Consider the following 23590-nt stretch of genomic DNA (forward strand, 5'->3'; position numbering starts at 1 on the left):
CAATAAATCACTTACTGCACTTCTTCTACATACTAGGTGAAAATTCCATTGCTCTTGCCACAGTTTTGACCCTGCTACCACATTATCTATACAGGCTTCAAGTCCAAATTTGTCACTCTTCCAATAATCACTTACCAGCATTTCTTCTACACATCATCATGTCAGCAACTGGTACCCAACAATTCGTTTCTGGACTGAAACACTCAACACTCTTTCTCACCAGGGGACCATCGTGTCCCCCTACTGCATACAGAAGTCCATCTAGCACACCAACTCCAGCTCCACTTCTCCGAGCAGACATTTCTGCCACCAGGGACCAGGTATCTGTTTCTGGGTTGTAACATTCCACTGAACTTAGGCACTGTCGAGATGCCCCATCATATCCGCCCACTGCATAAAGCAAACCTGTAACCCAAAAACCAACAGACAGTGAGAAGTTCTGGTCTATCATCTCTCTCTAACTTCACAGAGTAGACCTAGTTCAGATTTCTATTATAACAAAGGTACGTACCATTTAAGACACCAACTCCTACACTACTTCTCCTAGTGCTCATTGGTGCTACCATCCTCCACTCTCCTGTTCTCAAATCATAACATTCTGCACTGTTTAACCCAATTGAACCATCAAAGCCACCAACTGCAAAAATCATATTGTTCAGGACTGACACTCCAAGCGTGCTGCGACGGGCTTCCATACTTGGAGCTTGAGCCCACTGAAAGAAGTCAATATATCAAGTAATATGTCAAATAAAAGAGGCTTCAACACAGGCTTACTGTCTTTAACTTAACTCACTGTGACTCTTTCCACATTATTAATAATCACAAGTACCCATCTGATGTTTGTTTGAAAAGTACTAAAAAATAAAGTTTAATAAAAAATTCATTTTACTTAATTATCAGAGATTAAAATAAACAAAATAAACTGAATAGGAATTTGTGGTTGTTTTTTATTTCACACTAAAAAAATTAATAAATTGATAATTAGCAATACATAATTTAACTTTTAACAATAGGTGACAGGAACTTCTAATAATATATTACAGGAAATTCTAATAATATAAGAACCTCTAACAATGTATTATAAGAACTTCAAACAATACACTATAGGAACTTATAATAATATATATGATCTAGCAATATATTATAGGAACTTCTAACAATGGTTGACAGGAGATTCTAACAATACATTATAGAAACTTCTAACAACATATAAAAGCTTCTAGCAATCTATCATAGGAACTTATAACAATATATTACAAGAATTTCTAACAATATATTACAGGAACTTCTAACAATACACTGTAAAAACTTCTAAGAATACATTATAAGAGCTGCTAAGAATGCATGATAGGAACTTCAAACAAACAATATATTATAGGAACTTCTAAAAAATATATAGTAGAAACTCCTAATAAGATATTAAAGGAACTACAATAATTATATTACAGAAATTTCTAACAATACATTAAAGGAGTTTCTGACAATGCATGATAGGAGATTCTAACAGCACATCATAGGAGCTTCTACCAATATACTACAGGAACTTCTAATAATATATTACAGGAACTTCTACCAATGCAAGATAAGAACTTCTAAGAATACATCAGAGGAGCTTTTAACAATATATTACAGGAACTAATATTACACAAGCTTTTAATAATATATTACAGGAGCTTCTAACAGTGTATAATAGGAGCTCCTAACAATACATTATAAGAGCTTCTAACAATATATTACAGGAACATCTAACAATATTCTACAAAACCTTCTAACAAGATATTATAGGAATGTATAATAATATATTACAGGAACTTCTAACAATACATTATAGGAGCTTCTAGCACTACATGATATGAGCGTCTAGCAATATATTACAGGAACTTGTAACAATACATTGTAGGAGCTTCAAACAATACACTGAAGGAACTTATAATAATATATTCCAGGAACTTCTAACAATACATTATAGGAACTTCTAATAATATATTACAGGAACTTCTAACAATGCATCATAGGAGCATCTAACAATACATTTTAGCAAGTTTTAAGAACACATGACAGGAACTTCTAATAATACAGGAATTTCTAACAGTACATTATAGGAACTTAACAACACATTATAAGAACTCTAATAATATACTACTAATAATATAACAAAGCATTATACGAGCTTCTAGCAATATATTATCGGATCTTCTAACAATGCATGATAGGAGCTTCTAACAATACATCAGAGAAGCTTCTAACAGGATATTATAGGAACTTTTAATAATAAATTACATGAACTTCTAAGAATGGATAATTGGAGATTCTAACAATGCATTATAGGAGCTTCTAATAATACATCAGAGAAGCTTCTAACAGGATATTATAGGAACTTTTAATAATAAATTACATGAACGTCTAAGAATGGATAATAGGAGATTCTAGCAATGCATGATAGGAGTTTCTGACAATATATCACAAGACCTTGTAACAGGATATTATAGGAATTTCTAATAATATATTACAGGAACTTCTAACAATACATTATAGGACCTTCTAATAATACATTATAGGAGCTTTTAACAATGCATCATAGGAGCTTCTACCAATATACTATCAGAACTTCTTATAATATATTACAGGAACTTCTAACAATAAATTATAAAAGATTCTATGAATACATCACAGGAGCTTTTAACAATATATTATAGGAACTTATATTACCCGAGCTTCTAATAATATATTACAGGAACGTCTATTAATATATTACAGGAGCTTTTATCAATGCATTATAAGAGAGTCTAACAATGCATGATAGAAACTTCTAACAATATATTATATGAGCTTCTAACAATACATTACAGGAGCTTTAACAATACATCATAGGAACTTTTAACAACATATTATAAGAACTTATAATAATATAGTACAGGAACTTTTAACACTACAGTACAGGAGCTTCTAACAATACATCACAAGAGCTTCTAACAATATACTACAGGAACTTCTCATAATATATTACAGTATCTTCTAACAATGAATTACAGTATCTTCTAACAATGCATGATAGGAACTTCTAACAATACATTATAGAAGCTTCTAACAATTCATTACAGGAGCTTCTAACAATACATCACGGGAGCTTCTAACAATATACTATAGGAACTTCTCATAATATATTACATGAAATTCTAACAATGAATTACAGAATCTTCTAACAATGCATGATAGGAACTTCCAACAATACATTATAGGAGCTTCTAACAATACATTATAGGAACTTCTAGTAACATATTACATGAACTTTTCACAATACATTATAGGAGCTTCTAGCAAGGCATCAGACAAGCTTCTAACAACACATCATAGGAGCTTCTAACAATACATTATAGAAACTTCTAAAAATATATGATAGGAGCATCTAACAATACATCTTAAAAGCTTCTAACAATATATCATAGGAACCTCTAACAATACATTAAAGGAACTTAACAATATATTATAGGAACTCTAACAATATATTACAAGAACTTCTAACAGAACTCTGATAATATATTACAGGAACTTCTAACAATCTATTACAGGATCTTCTGACAATACACAAACTTCTAACAATACATGATAGAAGCTTCTAACAATATACTATATCAACTTCTAATAATATATACAGGAACTTCTAACAATGTATTACAGGAACTTCTAACAATACACTATAGGAGCTTCTAACAATATATGATAGAAACTTCTAACAATACATCATTGGAGCTTCTAAGTATACATTATAGGAGCTTCTGACAATATATAAAACAAATTGGCAATATATTATAGGAACTATTAACAATGCATCATAAGAGCTTCTAGCAACACATCATAGGAACTCTAAGAATACATGACAGAAGCATCTAACTATAATAATATATTACAGCAACTTATAAAAATACATTATCTGAGCTCCTAGCAATACATTATCGAACTTCTAACAATGCATTATAGGAGCTTCTAACAGTACATCAGGGAGCTTCTAACAATATACTATAGGAACTTTTAATAATTTATTACAGGAGCTTCAACCAATGCATGATGGCAGCTTCTAACAATACATGATAGAAACTTTTAGAGGAACTTCTGATAATATATTACAAGGAACGTCTTATAATGTATTACAGGAACTTCTAACAACACATTATAGGATCTTCTAACAGTACATTATAGGAACTTAACAACACATTATAGGAACTATAATAATATATTACAGGAACTTATAAAATACATTATCTGAGCTTCTAGCAATACATTATCGAACTTCTAACAATGCATGATAGGAGCTTCTAACAATATACTATAGGAACTTCTAATAATTTATTACAGGAGCTTCAACCAATGCATGATAAGAACTTCTAAGAATACATCAGAGGAGCTTTTAACAATATATTACAGGAACTAATATTACACAAGCTTCTAATAATATATTACAGGAGCTTCTAACAGTGTATAAGAACCTCTAACAATGTATTATAAGAGCTTCAAACAATATATTATAGGAACATCTAATAATATTCTACAAAACCTCTAACAATATATTATAGGAACTTCTAACAATATTGACAGGAACTTCTAACAATACATTATAGAAACTTCTAGCACTACATGATAAAGCTTCTAGCAATATATTCCAGGAACTTCTAACAATATATTACAGGAATTTCTAACAATATATTACAGGAACTTCTAACAATGCATCATAAAAGCTTCTAACAATACATTTTAGCAGCTGCTAAGAATGCATGACAGGAACTTCAATACAGGAATTTCAATATATTATAGGAACTTAACAACACATATATAAGAACTCTAATAATATATTAAAGGAACTACAATAATTATTATACAGAAATTTCTAACAATATATTAAAGGATTTCTGACAATGCATGATAGGAGATTCTAACAGCACATCATAGAAGCTTCTAACAGGATATTACAGGAACTTCTAATAATAAATTACATGAACTTCTACCAATGGATAATTGGAGATTCTAACAATGCATTATAGAACTTCTAAGAATACATCAGAGAAGCTTCTAACAGGATATTACAGGAACTAATAATAAATACATGAACTTCTAAGAATGGATAATAGGAGATTCTAGCAATGCATGATAGGAGTTTCTAACAATATATCACAAGACCTTGTAACAGGATATTATAGGAATTTCTAATAATATATTACAGGAACTTCTAACAATACATTATAGGACCTTCTAACAATACATTATAGGAGCTTTTAACAATGCATCATAGGAGCTTCTACCAATATACTATCAGAACTTCTTATAATATATTACAGGAACTTCTAACAATAAATTATAAAAGATTCTATGAATACATCACAGGAGCTTTTAACAATATATTATAGGAACTTATATTACCCGAGCTTCTAATAATATATTACAGGAACGTCTATTAATATATTACAGGAGCTTTTATCAATGCATTATAAGAGAGTCTAACAATGCATGATAGAAACTTCTAACAATATATTATATGAGCTTCTAACAATACATTACAGGAGCTTTAACAATACATCATAGGAACTTTTAACAACATATTATAAGAACTTATAATAATATAGTACAGGAACTTTAACACTACAGTACAGGAGCTTCTAACAATACATCACAAGAGCTTCTAACAATATACTACAGGAACTTCTCATAATATATTACAGTATCTTCTAACAATGAATTACAGTATCTTCTAACAATGCATGATAGGAACTTCTAACAATACATTATAGAAGCTTCTAACAATTCATTACAGGAGCTTCTAACAATACATCACGGGAGCTTCTAACAATATACTATAGGAACTTCTCATAATATATTACATGAAATTCTAACAATGAATTACAGAATCTTCTAACAATGCATGATAGGAACTTCCAACAATACATTATAGGAGCTTCTAACAATACATTATAGGAACTTCTAGTAACATATTACATGAACTTTTCACAATAAATTATAGGAGCTTCTAGCAAGGCATCAGACAAGCTTCTAACAACACATCATAGGAGCTTCTAACAATACATTATAGAAACTTCTAAAAATATATGATAGTAGCATCTAACAATACATCTTAAAAGCTTCTAACAATATATCATAGGAACCTCTAACAATACATTAAAGGAACTTAACAATATATTATAGGAACTCTAACAATATATTACAAGAACTTCTAACAGAACTCTGATAATATATTACAGGAACTTCTAAAAATACATTACAGAAACTTCTAACAATCTATTACAGGATCTTCTGACAATACACAAACTTCTAACAATACATGATAGAAGCTTCTAACAATATACTATATCAACTTCTAATAATATATACAGGAACTTCTAACAATGTATTACAGGAACTTCTAACAATACACTATAGGAGCTTCTAACAATATATGATAGAAACTTCTAACAATACATCATTGGAGCTTCTAAGTATACATTATAGGAGCTTCTGACAATATATAAAACAAATTGGCAATATATTATAGGAACTATTAACAATGCATCATAAGAGCTTCTAGCAACACATCATAGGAACTCTAAGAATACATGACAGAAGCATCTAACTATAATAATATATTACAGCAACTTATAAAAATACATTATACGAGCTCCTAGCAATACATTATCGGAACTTCTAACAATGCATTATAGGAGCTTCTAACAGTACATCAGGGAGCTTCTAACAATATACTATAGGAACTTTTAATAATTTATTACAGGAGCTTCAACCAATGCATGATGGCAGCTTCTAACAATACATGATAGAAACTTTTAGAGGAACTTCTGATAATATATTACAAGGAACGTCTTATAATGTATTACAGGAACTTCTAACAACACATTATAGGATCTTCTAACAGTACATTATAGGAACTTAACAACACATTATAGGAACTATAATAATATATTACAGGAACTTATAAAAATACATTATACGAGCTTCTAGCAATACATTATCGGAACTTCTAACAATGCATGATAGGAGCTTCTAACAATATACTATAGGAACTTCTAATAATTTATTACAGGAGCTTCAACCAATGCATGATGGCAGCTTCTAACAATACATGATAGAAACTTTTAACAATTCATTATAAGAACTTTCAAAAATACATTATAGGAGCTTCTAATAATATATTAGAGAAACTGCTAACAATATTTTACAGGAACTTCTAATAATACAGTGGTACCTCAGTTCTCGAACAATTCGGTTTTCGAACATATTGTTTGAGAAAAAAATGTCTCAGTTGCTGAACATAAATCAGGTTCCCGAACCAAGCTGTCATGGCCCGAACCCCAAAATAACATGACTGATGACCCGAACAACTCTTCGACCATTTTCGGCCCACACCAAGCTTGCCCAAAGCTTACCCGCATCTGTTGCTCAGTCCAAGCCCCCGCTAAAATCTGCTGTGAATGTTCTCGTTTTTCTTTTTGTTGTTGTTTTTCTAAATATTCTGATTAAATGAGCCACCATGGGATCAAAGAAGGATAATGAAAGCAGCAAACCAAAAAGAAAAGTTGTTAGAGCCACAACAGAGGTGAAAAAAGATGTCATAGCGAAGTATGAGTGGTGTTCACATGTCTGACTTTGCTACACAGTTTGGTGTGGCGAAGTCTACAGTTTGCACCATACTGAAAAATAAAGAGATCATCAAAGGAGCTGATGTTGCAAAAGGAGTGACAGTGCTTATGAAACAAAGATCACAAACAATGGAAGAGGTAGAAAAACTGTTGTTGATTTGGGTAAACAAAAAACAGTTAGCTGGTGATAGCATTTCTGAGACTATCATTTGTGAGAAAGCAAAGCAGTTGCATGCTGACCTCCTGGAAAACACCCCTGGAATGAGTGCTGATACAAGTGATGCCTTTAAAGCTAGTAGGGGTAGTTTGAAAAATTTAGGAAGAGAAGTGGCATACATGGTGTGGGTGCCAGGCAGAATTAAACCTCATTAGACAAGTTTTTAGTGAGAAATAGGTCCAGTGAGTCTCAAGCAGTTTGTAGCAGTGGAAAGAGACAGAAAAAAGAAAGAACCCCAGAAGGAGAGTTACCTGACGTTTTTATGGAAGGTGACTCCCCTTCCAAACAATAATAACCCTCCTACTCTCCACATTCCTCACCACCTTTCACTTACCCCATCAGCTCTCCTCAGCACAGGTAAAGTGCAGTTAAATTTTCATTTATTGTTTTTTATTGTGTTTATAGTTTTTGTGGTTGACTTTATGCATGTAAGTATTATTATGCAGGTAAAAATAAGCAATATTTTTACTTAAAATGCTTCATAATACATAATTTTTGGATGTCCGTAACAGATTAATTTAATTTACAGTATTTCTTATGGGAAAAATTGATTCGGTTTTGAACAGCCTTCTAGAATGGATTAAATTTGAGAACCGAGGTACCACTCTATATTGTAGGAACATCTAACAATATTTTACAGGAACTTCTAACAGAGTATTATAGTAACTTCTAATAATATATTACATGAACTTATACTAATATATTGCAGAAACTTCTAACAATACATCATAGAAACTTCTAATAATATAATGCATGAACATCTAATAGTACCTTACAGGAACGTCTAATAATATATCATAGAAACTTCTAATGATACATTACAGGAACTCCTAACATTATAGAAACTTCTAACAATATTTTGTAGGTGCTTCTAACAATACATGACAGGAGCATTTAACAATATATTATCAGAAATTATATTACATGAGCTTCTAACAATATATGATACAAACTTCTAACAATATATTATAAGAACTTTTAACAATACATTATAGGAGGTTCTAACAACATATTACAGGAACTTATAATAATATATTAGAGAAACATCTAACAATATTTTACAGAACCTTTTAACAGGATATTATAGAAACTTCTAACAATACATTACAGGAGCTTCTACCAATACTTAATAGGAGCTTCTGGCAATATATTACAGGAACTTCTAACAATACATTAAAGGAGCTTTTAACAAAGAAATGATAGTTGCTTCTAACAGTACCTTAGAGGAACTTCTGATAATATATTACAAGGAACATCTTATAATGTATTACAGGAATAAGCCAAGTGGATTAAATGATGAACACAACTGGTAAAAGTAAAGGGAGAAAGATCCAAAGAAGACGAGGGTTGCCAGGGGATAAAAAGATGGGAACCTCTAAAAGAAGCCATAAGGACAACACAACTATGAAGGGAACACACTGGGCATATAAGTCTATCTGAATCAGAATGAGGGTAGAGATTAGAAACAGAAGACAGGGAAATGAGCAAAAAGGAGTTACCCTTACAAGCTACTGAGGACAAATGAGTCACCAGATGAGAAAGAATGGGCTGTTGTTGGACCAAAATGACCCTCAACTGCAAAGCCTCTTGAACTGTGTCACATACATAAAGTCTCGAGAAATGAGGCCATACAAAGGTCTCAAAGATAATAAACCAGGAGATGAATCTGCAAAAATAAAGCATCATGCCCCAAAAGGTTCCAATAACAAAGACATCATGTTTGAAGGGCCAAAGCAGTCAACAGGTGGGCAAACATGGAAATGAGGATGGAGAAACAGTGTCCCCAGAAAAGCCTCAGATAGGAGATGGATCGAGAAAAGACACCATAACAGAGTCGTCATGATTAGATGTTGATGAGAATACTGGGCACCTGTTTGGTGAACAGGAAATTCAGCATCTGTCCCTCAGACAGGCAGAACCAAACCAAAAATTGTTGGTCCAGATAAAGACAGTCTGCCTTATAATAAGATAGAGCAAGCCAATCTTAAGCTGTCACCCAAGTGGAAGGTGAAACACTCAGCATGAACCCAAATATCAGGAGACAAGGGAAACTAAATAAAGTTGGGAGGTGGAATCATGTAAAAGGGAATGACTTGGGTCATAAGAAATAGAAACAATAGACAAAACATATACCTGAGAAATACAATCTGAATAAGTCAACAAGGGCTGAACAGAATCCTTAGACAGTGTGTGAAAAGACATGGTAAATTCTGATAGGGACCAATAATAAAAATTCTCATCAGCATGGGCAGGATCAAGAGGCTCAAAAGAAAGAGGAGCAACAGGTGGAGCCAAAGGTTGTCATATATAATCCTCAATCTTTCTGCAAATAAATCTCCCGGAAAGGTTGCCAGTACCAATGGCCTGAAGTATGGCATCAGACAAACGAGATGGACCCAAAGTGGTAACTTTCACTTCAGTTGTGGAACACAGAAAGAGTCACATGATAGCAGTGCTCTCCTACTGGTGGAAAGATGGCACATGTTGATTTGCATGAGAGACATGTTAGAATCTTCGATTCTGAAAGGGATTGTGTATGGAAGGCTCATGGCATGCATTATAAAAAAAAAAGGTTGCATGTTGAGGGTAGTAAAAAATGGGAAAAAGTAATGTTGTAACCGAGGGGAAGTACCATATCATAAACCTTTTTTTTTCAAGTAATATATCCATTAGTTATTGAAATATTTGAGGTAAATTATCATAACAATCTTAAAACTCATGTATTTGTTAAATACACTTATCAGTATCTACTTTATTAATGAAACTATGAATTCTAACCTTTATAAATAGAAATGCAAAAAAGTACACTTAATTAGCTATACTGATATCCCATTAATTATGTTTTTTTCTAAGTACATGGCTTACTCTGATTGGAAGTTATTATTACTTAACATTGTACACTGTGCATATATTTATCAGATTATCAACTTTAAAAATTATAAACATTTCTAAGCCACAAACTTCTTAGTGTGACTCTCCTTGTTCATAATAATATTTATTACATTAAAATGACTCATTTTATACACTGTATATCTTCACTCTGTGAACAAAATACATTTACCTTAAATATTATATATATGTATGTACACTACTAAATATATATAATAGCAACTATTATTATTTGAAATAATAAGTTATACAAGTTGAAATTGATCTAATTACCTGTCTACTTCCAACATTTAAAGCAATCATGTGTAGAAAAACCTAATAAATAAATATCTATTGTTACCACTATACCACACTGATCTCACATGCAACGTGTAGATCGTGTTTAACAATCTGATTTATTTTATACTAATTGAATTAATAATTTGTAATATGAAGTCTTACATTCACCTCAGTGTTAATTTTGAATAGGAATGTTTTATATCTTTGTGTCAGTTTAAAATAAATCTAAATTAATAAAAATAAACCCATACTAATATAATATGACAAATTCAAAGCCTATAAGTTATTTTGTCATTAAAAATATAAACTAACTCTCTGGCTTTCGAGCCAGCTTTTGAATACTACCTGATCTCTGAGTGGATCATACACATCAACGGTTCGTACTCGCAGGGAGCCATTGAAACCTCCAACAGCATACACACAACCATTCAGTACAGAGACCCCAGCACGACATCGACGAGTTGGTAACTCTGACACAGGGTACCATCTTTCTTCTTTGAAGTCATAACACTCAACACTACGAATTGCCTTAGGAGCCTGACCTCCAACTACAACTAGAATCTGTGAGAAAATATAACTTTCAACAAACATATATAGCATAACAAATTACCACATTTCTAACAGTTTATTTTCACAATATTATCTTTATTTAACAGAAGGGTCTGAAACAAAACACAAAAATATGAATATATTGAAACTTAAATGTTTGTTTACCAAAGATAATTAAAAACTAACCACAATAATTACAGGTACTACAATGATTGGCCACTTTACTAGGACTCCCACTAACCACAATAATTACAGGTACTAGAATGGCTGGCCACTTTACAAGAACTCCTACTAACCACAATAATTATGGATACTACAATAGCTGGCCACTTTATTAGGACTCTCTATACTAATAAGATATTTCATTACTAACATATTTCTTGCACTGTGTATATATTACTTGGGCAATAAAATGATTTGTGAATGTTTAGATGTCATTCAAGAACAGATATACTGTTAGTGTAAGTCCACTTCTAAAATTCTTTAAAAAATATAATTCTAAATTTTTCAATAAATAAATAATGCAAAGTTAGTTTACCAATATGTGTTTCTTATTCAGTTTAATGTATAAATAACATAAATGTTCAAACATTTATTTTCATTCTATCTTTAATTGCCTGAACTGTACATACTGCACACCTAGATTTGTTTAATTTTGTTAACTGGCTTCTAAGTTTGATTCATTTCTCCCAATCAGATTTCAGTATTTCATGCAATTACAATCAATCATTCATGGTTAGTTTAACATTTTTTTAACTTTCTATGTTTTTCTTTTGCTTTTCCATCCATTAATTTGTTAGTTTATTTCACCATCTTCAGGAGGAATTTTGAGATCTCATATTTATTTTAGGCTTTGATAAGAGAAACAGCATAAAGCCATGAGAAAGGAAAGAATCTAAACTTCAATAATAAATTCCAACAGTTCTTTGCATAAATTATTTACACTTTTGAATTTTGTAAGTGAGGTTGGGTATAACAAGTGTAGTGAAGTGACATAAAGACAATGTTTTGAAATACTTCCCATTTGACAATGATCTTATAATACCTGATGATAGTTTCATATTACATTACAAGCTACAAAAATATTCTAATACAACTAAGAATAGGGTAAGGATAATGAGGCTTGGAGAGCATTAGACAAAGTATTTTGCTTTGCTGAGGTTATCAAACTGATATTTCATTGGTCAACAGGATTTGTGTGTATTTTTAACCTATTTTAGATATGACCAAAAAATCTTTTTAAAGATTTTTTTTTTTCAGAAGCCTATAGAAGTTCACTGTATAGTAAAAAGTATTTGCTGTAAGTAGAGAATTATTTATTTACAGTACTTTATTATTGAACTGAGAATTTTACATCATATTTTATATTACATATTCAAATAACATTTTATCACAATGTTTTATCATAGACAATGATAGACAATGTTGGTTGTTTTTCCACCTGGTCCCTAGGACCGTACAAATGTAAGAAATGTTGCAAATTTTCAGCTCTATTGTCTTTTCACATCCCAATATTCCTTAAGTGTTTTGCAATATATGATTTGCCAGTCTTTCAATTATTTATAATAAGGATCTGCTCCATAGGTTCTGATATCTTTATTTCTTTCCACGTTGCCTTTGACTGGCTAAGAAGTGTTTGGTACCATACCCGACTGAATTGTGTTCATTTTTGGTAAAATAAGTCCATTTTTCTCAAATTTCTGGTTAACTTTAGTAGGGTTTGTGACAATTTTGTTCGTCTAAACAGTAAGAGGCAGTGAACCTCCAAATATTTTTCATCCGATAAGCGAGATTCCAAAAACATATGATAGTTTTTATGAAAACAGTACTGTTGTACTGAATGAAGAAATCATTTTTCACTGGTAAATTAGTAGGTTGTATATTATATTTATACAATCATATACTATATTAATACAATCAATACAATTGTATACTATATTTGTACAATTAATACAATTGTATACTAAATTTGAACAAATTATATGGGGGAGTCAAATGCTACAATAGTCAAAATAAACTGGAAAAAGAAATACACCAGTAAACTTCAAATTAGGTAAAAATGAAAGAATATATGAAATGAAACTTTCTTATCAATTATTAAAAATAAAAGTTTGAGACAAAAGTATTTCACTATTTTTTCAAAAACAGAACTTCTTAAAAAATGTCAGACATTTTGAAAACGTAGAGAAAAACTAAAATAAGTACTAAATAAACTTTTAAGAATGTTTCTCATTATAAAATTATTTCACAAATTTAAGAGTTTGTACCAAACCTCATACAATGTGGTTAATTATTTTCACTGTTAGAATATGCAATATCAGTGATACTTTCTGGTCTTTGAAGCTGCAATTTAAATCAATACCTATTCACTCTAAACCTTAACATTTATTTCTAATATTTCTAATGGAAGGGTCTCACCTTTGGACGTCCAACAGGTGTTCTTGGTTTAGTTCGAGGGGTCTTATACATAAGTTTCTGCTCTCCTTTGAGTAAATGATACTTCATAGCTTCAATGAGAAAATCCTTACACAGATGGTTAGACTTCAAAAGTGGTTCTTCTTCCACTCGCTGTACCAAGTATTCTTGAGGAAGCAATGGCAGACGCACTTGTTCTATCAATTGAGCCAGATATTCTTGTCGATTCTCCAAATCATAGTTCACCCAAGACATTGTAGCCTCAAAGACCTAAGTTCAATAAATAAAAAAGTAAGAGAATGAATAACACTTAAAACTAATATCCTATTTAGATTACTCATTATAATGTCAACTTTATAACAAAGCTGGTAATGGATACTTCCACAGAAAGTGATAATAATTATACAACTAATTAATCTCAAAGGCAACTTTTTGTAAGTGTTTTTACTGTTTTTTTTTTTTATATAAGATATAAGCCAAGAGCCTGTGAAATATTTCTGTACAAACACTTTTTGTAATATCTATTCTGAGTTCTTTTTAAAACTGGAGAAAGTTCAGTACAATGACAAAGAAATACTTGCACCAAATGTGAAAATTTAGCTTCAAAGTTTTTCTCATTTTTGGCCATTTATGTACTTCACATCTTCCAACTACTGTTTTAGTATTTATAAAACTGCTCCAGCTGCTGTGTCAAAACAGAAGTAACAGATTATAACTTTTCATTTTGTTTGCAGTACACTGATAAGCAGAAATTTCTTTACTATAAAGTTTCAGCTTTCTGTTTTATGACCTGTGATTCATAAATCTTAACAGGACAGTAGCCTTTTAGTAGTATGCCTTCAAATTTTAATCAACTGGTTAAAAGCCACTATACATATAATCAAGATGTACTGTTAATATAGAAATATAGAACTACATTCTTCAGAGAGAACAGGTTTTGTCACTAATCATTTAGATTATAATTTCCCTGCAGCCCTCTGATGGCATTTTCTACAAACTTCACCAAAATAGTAAAGAGCCTCTACACATGTAACAAATGGGTTACTGATAGATGAGAACTATATCAGTGATAGTAATGAACTCTGTGCGTCTCTAATCATTATTTAGATTACAACGTTCCTGTAGCCCTCTGGTGGTATTTCCTACAAACTTTACCAAAATGGTTAAAAACTTCTACACACCTAACATAGGGGTTACTGATACATGAAATTATATTATTGACAGAAATGAGCTCTGTGCATCTCTAATCATTATTTATATTACAACATTCCTGTAGACCTCTGGTGGTATTTCCTACAAACTTTAAAAAACTGGCTAAAAACCGATGTTTAATCTTGATCCTGAATGAATTCTGTGCCACTGAAAACCATCATTTACCAATCTAAAGATTTAACATTTCCTTCAACTTTTGTTAAATTTGTAATAAACAAAGATGTGTTAAAGGTAACACGTAATATTGTATGAAACTTCTGAGGTGCCATTACCATAAAAATATTAAACCATTCAATTTATAAAAAATACAAAGCAAACACTTTTTATTTAAAACATACAATTATTAACAGTTTCTATAAGAAAAAAATCTTAACTACAAATTATTTTAACTACATAAAAATCTTTCATAGTTATTATAAAGCCTTCATGTACAAATGTATTCCAAGAGATGTTTTAACTTTTTTGGTGATATTCCAAATTCAAATATTATTTATATGTCAACTATCAAAAGTTTCTTCTAACTTTTTTCCAGTCTAAATGTATCATCCATAGTTTATTGAAACCAAGCTACTTCATACAAACAACATAAACACAAGAACATCACTTATCCAAATGTTTTATAATTTAAAAAAAAATGATTTCTAAATCTAAAACAACATTAACTTCTTAAAATCATACCACACTTATCACTATGCAGTTCTACTAGAATCAACTGTTAGGTCACCTGAACCAACTGTAAGGCACCTCTGCTAATTCAGAAATGGGTATAGTGATATAATTCACCAGTGATGAAAGTATTTAAGTACAACTGCACACAAACTGTCGTTTTATTTTCATTTATTTTATAGTTTAAAGGAATTACTAAATATTATGTAATTAGGTGTGATTTTCAGAAAACAAGCAATAATTTAGTTCACTTATAAAGATTTTTATTCACAACAACAGTTTAAATAAAAAATGAGTTATCTGTTAGAAAACAATTATGTTATTTTTGTATGCAAGAGGGGAACTGAAAATCTGAAGAATACCAACAATTCAAATATCCTTGACTCAGACTTTAAAAATACATTTCAAATCAAATTTAGGAAACTCAGTGTCAAAGATAACTCCAAACATAACTGTATTACATCAAGTCAAAGGCACACAAGTCTTTGAGAAAATGTTTCTTCTAAAAGAACAACTAGAATCAAGAATTAGAAACCTGCCATATTATACAGTGCCAAACCTTCAGCCAGTACTAAGTCATATGTCACAGACAGCAAGTTTCCATGTACTACAGACAACTTTGGTATGAATTCTTTGACTCCCACTTAATTTTTCTGATACCAGTAACCAGTTACATATACTTTTAAAATAATTAACAAGAAGTTATTGCAAATAATATGAATTTATGATTAAACATAAAAAGTAATTTATAAATTAATGATACCAATCCTGTCTAACAGACTGACCTACAGTATACAATGATGCCAACTATTTCAAATGACTGAGCGTAATGATTGTAGACAGAGCCCTTTATCATTTGCGGCTATTAGGCCTGACCAATGTCTCTAAGCTGTCTATTATTATATTATTATTATAACTATTATCATTTATTACTGCTATAGATTGCTCATTTATTACTGTGTTTTGTGTATTTAATAAATAAATTTTAAAAAATTCTTTTGAAATTATGTCTTTTATTTAGTTCAGAGTAACAAACATATTGGTAAAAAAACATTGAACATGCACAAACAGTAAGCAGAAAAAGCCGTTGTGTAAGGACTAGTTTATACCATGTTTATGACACTTATTGTAATAGTTTTGCAGCTGTTGCAGCCTTTGCTTTCATGAGAATGTCTCTGAATGGTTGGGAGTTGTAACAACATTGTCCATTTGACTGCATACACATCTTGTGTGTTATAATACTGCTCAAAACTGAGGTGCTCAAGTTTGGTCTGAACTTGCTTTTGTTTTTAGTCACTAAACTAAATATCCATTCACTGTTAGCATTAGAATGGAAGATTGTAAGAATTCCAAGCATAACCCAACACAGAATATCATACTTCTGGTTGCCATTTCCATCCTTAACTGTAGATAGCTGAACCCAAAACTTGTCAACATTCAACTAAAGGACAATTTCTGAGAAAGTATCAATTTGATAGTTCAAATAGTGCCCTTCCAACTTTTCAATAGTGTCGTGCTCATGTGTATTCAAAAGGACAGGATACACGTCTGTCAAGAAGCGTAAAGAGAAATCTTTGCTGACTTTCAGTTTTGGATCAGCAACCTCTGCGTGAAGCAGAAGTTCATCATTTACAGGGAAATGTTTCATCATTTAATTTGTAGCTGCAATATAATATTTCTTGACACTGGTGTAGAAGCTGATCAGGTCCAGGTCCTTTTCCTTGGCAGCATTTCCAATAGAAACTGCCTCATCAGATTTGTGTAAAAATTCATTGTTGTAGTCAAGTTCAGTGATGTTGCCTTCAAGATATTCTGGCTTGATGTATCTGACAAGTATATTTTTAACTTGTGTAATTAGTGTTATATGCATAATGTGTATGCAAGGTTATTCTCTTTGCAATATCAAATTGGCTTGCTCAAATAGAGGAATTGCAGACTGAAGAAAAAGACAAAATAACAAGTTCATTTTGTTGTCCAAGAAAACTGTTAACTTATCTAACTTGCTCTGCGCATAACTTTTTTTGGTTACTTCCTTGCTAGCTTTCATTTTCTTCTCTTTTTTCATTGATTGTCTCTTCTTTAGTTCAAGGTCAGACTGCCTAAACAAATATTGAGTTATATCAAATGTTTCTTTGTCTGCTTTTGGAGACTGTTGTCTTGTGTCCCTGTGTGGCTGAGAGGATGTCTTGACTGTGTCCCTGTGTGGCTGAGAGGATATCCTGACTGTTAGAGTCTTGCTGCCTGACTGAGCTTCACGTTTATATCCTTTTGAATCTAGTTTTTTCCTTTTCACAGTGAAAATACTTCTTGAATGTGTGAAATCATTTTGTCATCTTCACAATTCAACATTTGTACAATGGCTATAGTTTTGGTTTTAGCACAGCCACATGTTTTAGCTATATCAGAGTCTGGGAACATTTTTCTGATTAGATGTCCTGCATGATCAGCTACAGCTAGGGGTAAATTATGAGCAATGATGAATTGCATGAACATCACTTCTGCATTTATGGTTTCATATTCTGAATTCTTACTCATAAATGTTGTTATCTGCATCGTTTTTGTCTTCGCCTCAGCCTTTTGTTGGTGAGATGCCAATTTGTATGTCTGGAACAATCGTTTATCCCGCCATGTGCCACAGAAAAATCGATGTGACAAACTGTGCAAAACACATGACTGTCACTGACTTTTGATGCAATGACCAGATATTTTGCACTATACTCTTTCCTAAATTTTTGATTCACAGTTTTAGTCCTTTTAGATTTGCCAGAAACAAGACAATCTGGTGAACAAGGCCACTTTTTTTCCATCTTGTGAACGATTGCATTAGTGTTTCTATGCTGCTTATAAAATGAGAAATACTTATCTACGAGACCACTGATGATGTAACTATGGATTCCCCCACGTACCCAGTATGGAGAAGCACCGCACTCAAACTATTGGTAGACGTCAGAGATACAAATATTTTTTATTATTTCAAGCACAAACATGATTATTTCAAGTAGCCATTTGGACTATGCCTTTTATTTATTATCAAAATTTATTTGTATCTCACTAGAAATTTTCTTTTCAGCCCTTTCAAGCCCTGGGGGAACAATTTATTACTTTATTATATAGGCCTATATAATATATACTAATTTGAGAGTTGCAACAAGTCGTAATATTTGTCTCTATGAGCGTATAGTCGTAATGTATACACCAAAATCGTAATGATTACACTCAACTCGTAATGGTTGGCATCTCTGCAGTATATAATAACTTGACTATGTAATGATTAGGATGCACTGGATCATTAGATGAGTGAAGTTTCAATCATAGTCCTAATAATTTTTGGTCATTTTGAGAGGTTTGGGTTAGAATTTGAGCAGGTTAATCACAGTTGTGTTATATATATACTGTAAGGGTATCTATACACTAGTTATAACAAATTAAGTCTTCAAAAAATTCACCAAACAAAAATGTTAGGAATTAACCCACTCTATATCAACCTGGATTCACACCAAGTGAAATGCAGACATGAAGTATTATGCATTATTTAGAGGAATTTACCTTTGGCTTTACACTAGGCCTTGTCTAGTAAAATTACAACATCTTTCTTATGTACTGAAAGGCAGTAAAAGGTTATACTTTCAAAATCACATACTTTAGTGATTTCAAATAATACACATAAACATACATGTACCTAAATATAGAAAACAATTCACGAAATAAAGCTGAAGAGAACTGAGTAACAAAGTTACATTTAACACTTAACATTAAATAGAGACAAAAATAAAAATCTTGACAACATAAGAGAGCTCACTGAGCTACTATTGGAAGACTGTTCATGTAGGAGAGTGAGTTAGGGATAGCACAGACACCTGTATAAAACCAATCCAACAGTTATGTGAATTTCTTTCCCTATAGATGACCAGAAGCGAGATATAAAGAACTAACTGATACAGTCACTCTATTTCCAGTGTATATGCCACTTTTCAGCTATCCAGAGTATTCCAAAGTTGAAAACTGGCAAACAACCAAAACTGACATTTGATATTTTCATTCCTCATCCTCTTTGTTCAACAGGCCTAACACATATCTAGTTTTAGCAGTAACTATAATCTTGTCACGATCTGATAAAGTAAAACAATCTTTACAATCTTTGATAACCTACTTTATTATTATTATGAACATTTATAAAGCTTTATAATACACTCTATGACCTAGTAGGTCACACATACCATCTTATAGAAAATAAACAAGTATAATAAAAAAACTATCAATAAAAAAAAGCACTATGTACGGCTGGGTACTGAACTTGAAAAAGGAACCAAACAAGATATGGATGGAAGTGGACATACCACTTGATTGGCTAATGATCACATAGTAGGCTAAGTCATCTCAACTTTACATGGATAACAAAATCCCTACGTTACTGGTTCCTTCACTACCAAAACAAAGAGAACCAGACTTTCCAATAATAAAATATTACTCTACTGTTAAATAATCATAAGGACAAGTATAATGATGAAAGATGAGATTCTATTCAAATATAAAGCTTTCTACATACACAGTGGGGAAGCCAATAATGTGGGGATTTTATTCTCCATTGATTGTCAATACAGCTTAGTCTGCTGTGTAACCATTAGCCAAGCAAGTAAGATATCCATTTCCACTTCTACCTTGTTTGTTTTGTTTTTTTATAGTTCAGTAGCCAACCCTACATAACTTTTGCTTTTCATGGTAATTTTTTTCTGTTACTCGTTCATTAATATAATTAACAAGAAAATTAGTAAATATTAAGAATATGTGTGGAAAAACAAAGGACTATTTCCAATAATTTCTCAATAAAACAATAAACCACAGAACATTCCTTGAGCCCAATTGTAAAGTAAAACTGGACAAACACAATAGGCTTTAACATGAAAATATTGGTTTACTTCCTACTTTTTCAATCAAGCTTTCAATTTTTTACCCTGAACTACTCATAAAAACCACAGTATTAATGAGACCAAACATAGGTTCTTTATGTTTAATAGGAATCTCTTGTAGGTTTTCTTTACCAATATAAGGAAAAAGTACAATTATCTTCAAAGTCTTGCTTTAATAAAAAATAAAATGCCTACACAAGTGCCTTTGGTTCAGTGGAAAATATAGGTTTTAACAGATGTTTGCATGTAGTTCAGGTTCAGTGAAAAATATAAGTTCATTTTTGAAAAACAGACTTTAATAAGTTCATTCCAATAACTCACAGTAGTTTCAAAATTACCTTTTCTTTCAACAAAAAAATGAAGAAAATGTTCAATTAACAGCAGAATTTCTCTGCATTTTCTCTAGTGAACTGGAATAATATTCAACCCCAATGTTTGTGGTACTTTAATCCTGAAATATAATAAATATGTTACTTACTACATCCCATTGATTAATACCAGCAATAACACTCCACAACAGAAAACTGTTGAGAGACTACAGTAAAAGACAAATTCCTACATTAACAATCTCCAACAGAAAACTGTTGGCAGAATTTAATAAAACCACAGATTCCAACATCAACAATCCACAACAGCAAAGGTATTAATACTCAACTCAATAATAAAAGAAGTTATACTTCACACCAAATTAAAAACAGTAAAGTAAAATAAACATTAATAATAGTTTAAGAATAAACTTTAATTTTTGCTGTTGTAAGGTTTATCAAAGAAATAGGGTTAACAGGTAATGTTAACTGTAACAACAGTAATACATTACAACAACAAAAACTAAAGTTTTCAAAGAAAGGGGGTTAACAGGTAATGTCAATTGTAACAACAGTAATGCCTTACAACAACAAAAACTAAAGTTATCAAAGTAAGGGGTTTAACAGGTAATGTCAATTGTAACAACAGTAATGCCTTACAACAACAAAAACTAAAGTTATCAAAGTAAGGGGTTTAACAGGTAATGTCAATTGTAACAACAATAATACCTTACAACAACAAAAAGGGCCAGCATGGCCAGGTGGGTTAAGATGTTCAACTCGTAATCCGAGGGTCGAAGGTTCAAATCCCTGTCGCACCAAACATGCTTGCCCTTTCAGCCGTGAGAGCATTATAATGTGATGGTCAATCCCACTATTCATTGATAAAAGAGTAGCCCAAGAGTTGGCAGTGGGTGGTGATGACTAGCTGCCTTCCCTCTAGTCTTACACTGCTAAATTAGGGACAGCTAGCGCAGATAACCCTTGTGTAGCTTTGTGCAAAATTAAAAAAACAAAAAACAACAAAAACTAAAGTTAACAACAATTAATAAAAACTATCAAAACAGTATAAATAATGAGTTTAACAACAGCAGTAATATTTTATTATACATAAAGTTTGCAAAAAAATCTTTAACTAGATTTCATCATTCCCAATACATAATCCTTCTTATAGTTTTATTAATAAATCATTTTCTCAGAATAACCCAGAAAAATGAATTAGTAACATTAATGTTATCTATGCTTCAAAAGCTACATGAATAAAAGTTCAATGTAGTGAGTTAAAATGCATCTAAGAATTCCATGTATGTAATTATTCAATTCATCTAAGAATTCCATATATGTAATTATTCAAGTGACTGTAATTCCCACAAATTAATATTGGAAGTTAATAACTTGTTATCAGGCTATTTAAAGCAAGTTTTCTTGACACTGAAGAAGTCCTGCTCACTGAATTTTAAGAAACTGATAAGTCACAATGAAATTATTCCATTACCATTACTTTTTACTTTTAATAATTACGACATGGTATGTTAAGACTCCTGTAAAAATTACAAACCATTTTTTTAAATTCTTAAATTAACTGGGTAAATAAAAGTCAGTAAGAGATACTTTACAAGTACATAGTTACATTTGAAAACATTGTGATGTATCTTTTACTGACTGTATTTATACAAAGTCATAATCACCTGAAAGACTTAGTTTTGGTTCACTTCTATAAATTTTACAGAAAAATGTTGGAGAATGAAAAAAACTGAATACTTTAGCCAGTAAAGATGTTTAAAATATAACTCAACTCATGAGAAGAATATAACATGAAGATAATTTGCAGTTATAACCTGTTTATTTACATTCATATTCTAAATTAATTGTTGGAACAAGCTCTTTAAATTATGTTTGGAAATTACAACTTGACATACACACAGTTAACACTTTCTCTACTTGTCACAGGTCAAACAAAGATCATGTCATCTTGTTTGTTGATTTGCATTCAACATTTTATTGAACTTCTATTTTATGAATTTATTTCAATAAGTTTGGAATCAAATTGTAGATAATAATTTTAATATTATATCAGAGTTCATTTCTTAATTTAAAAGTAAATATCAAAAGAACACATCTAAATATAGATTTTGGTAAGTTACATGGTATGTTGAATGCTGCAGTGATTCAAATTATATGTTTGTAATGTCAAAATACTAATTCTATAGTTTCTTACAAATTAGAAACTCAAATTACTAATATTGACAAGCTAGAATAAGAACCCTAATATATTTTAATTTCACTCAGATGTGGCTTACATCAAACACAATGGCTCCATTCACCTCTTTCCAATTTTAGAAGCAGCCCCTTATATAAATTTACTACAGTATATGACAAGTGAATAACCAATCAACAGTGTAGAATGTCCCTAGTGTTTTTCCAGCCATTTTAATATTTGAAAAAGCACCACATTCTTTCAGATCAAAGATTTCAAGAAGGTAGGTTTTGTCTTCAATCTGCTCAAAGTTTCAT

The 23590-nt window shown here is 31.3% G+C and overlaps 1 protein-coding gene across 1 annotated transcript in view; it reads right to left on the bottom strand.

Moving 5' to 3' along the window:
• The window catches only part of kel (kelch protein), a 36974-nt gene that overhangs the window by 752 nt on the left and 12632 nt on the right, over window positions 1-23590 (bottom strand). Inside the window, exons 6-9 of the mRNA XM_076478101.1 lie at window positions 13990-14256; window positions 11368-11583; window positions 512-713; window positions 136-405 (exon numbers count right to left, since the gene is read on the bottom strand). Of these exons, the coding sequence (XP_076334216.1) occupies window positions 136-405; window positions 512-713; window positions 11368-11583; window positions 13990-14256 (955 nt within the window). The remainder of the gene's footprint in view (window positions 1-135; window positions 406-511; window positions 714-11367; window positions 11584-13989; window positions 14257-23590) is intronic.

The sequence above is a fragment of the Tachypleus tridentatus genome, chromosome 13, assembly GCF_004210375.1.
Source record: "Tachypleus tridentatus isolate NWPU-2018 chromosome 13, ASM421037v1, whole genome shotgun sequence".
NCBI lineage: Eukaryota > Metazoa > Arthropoda > Merostomata > Xiphosura > Limulidae > Tachypleus > Tachypleus tridentatus.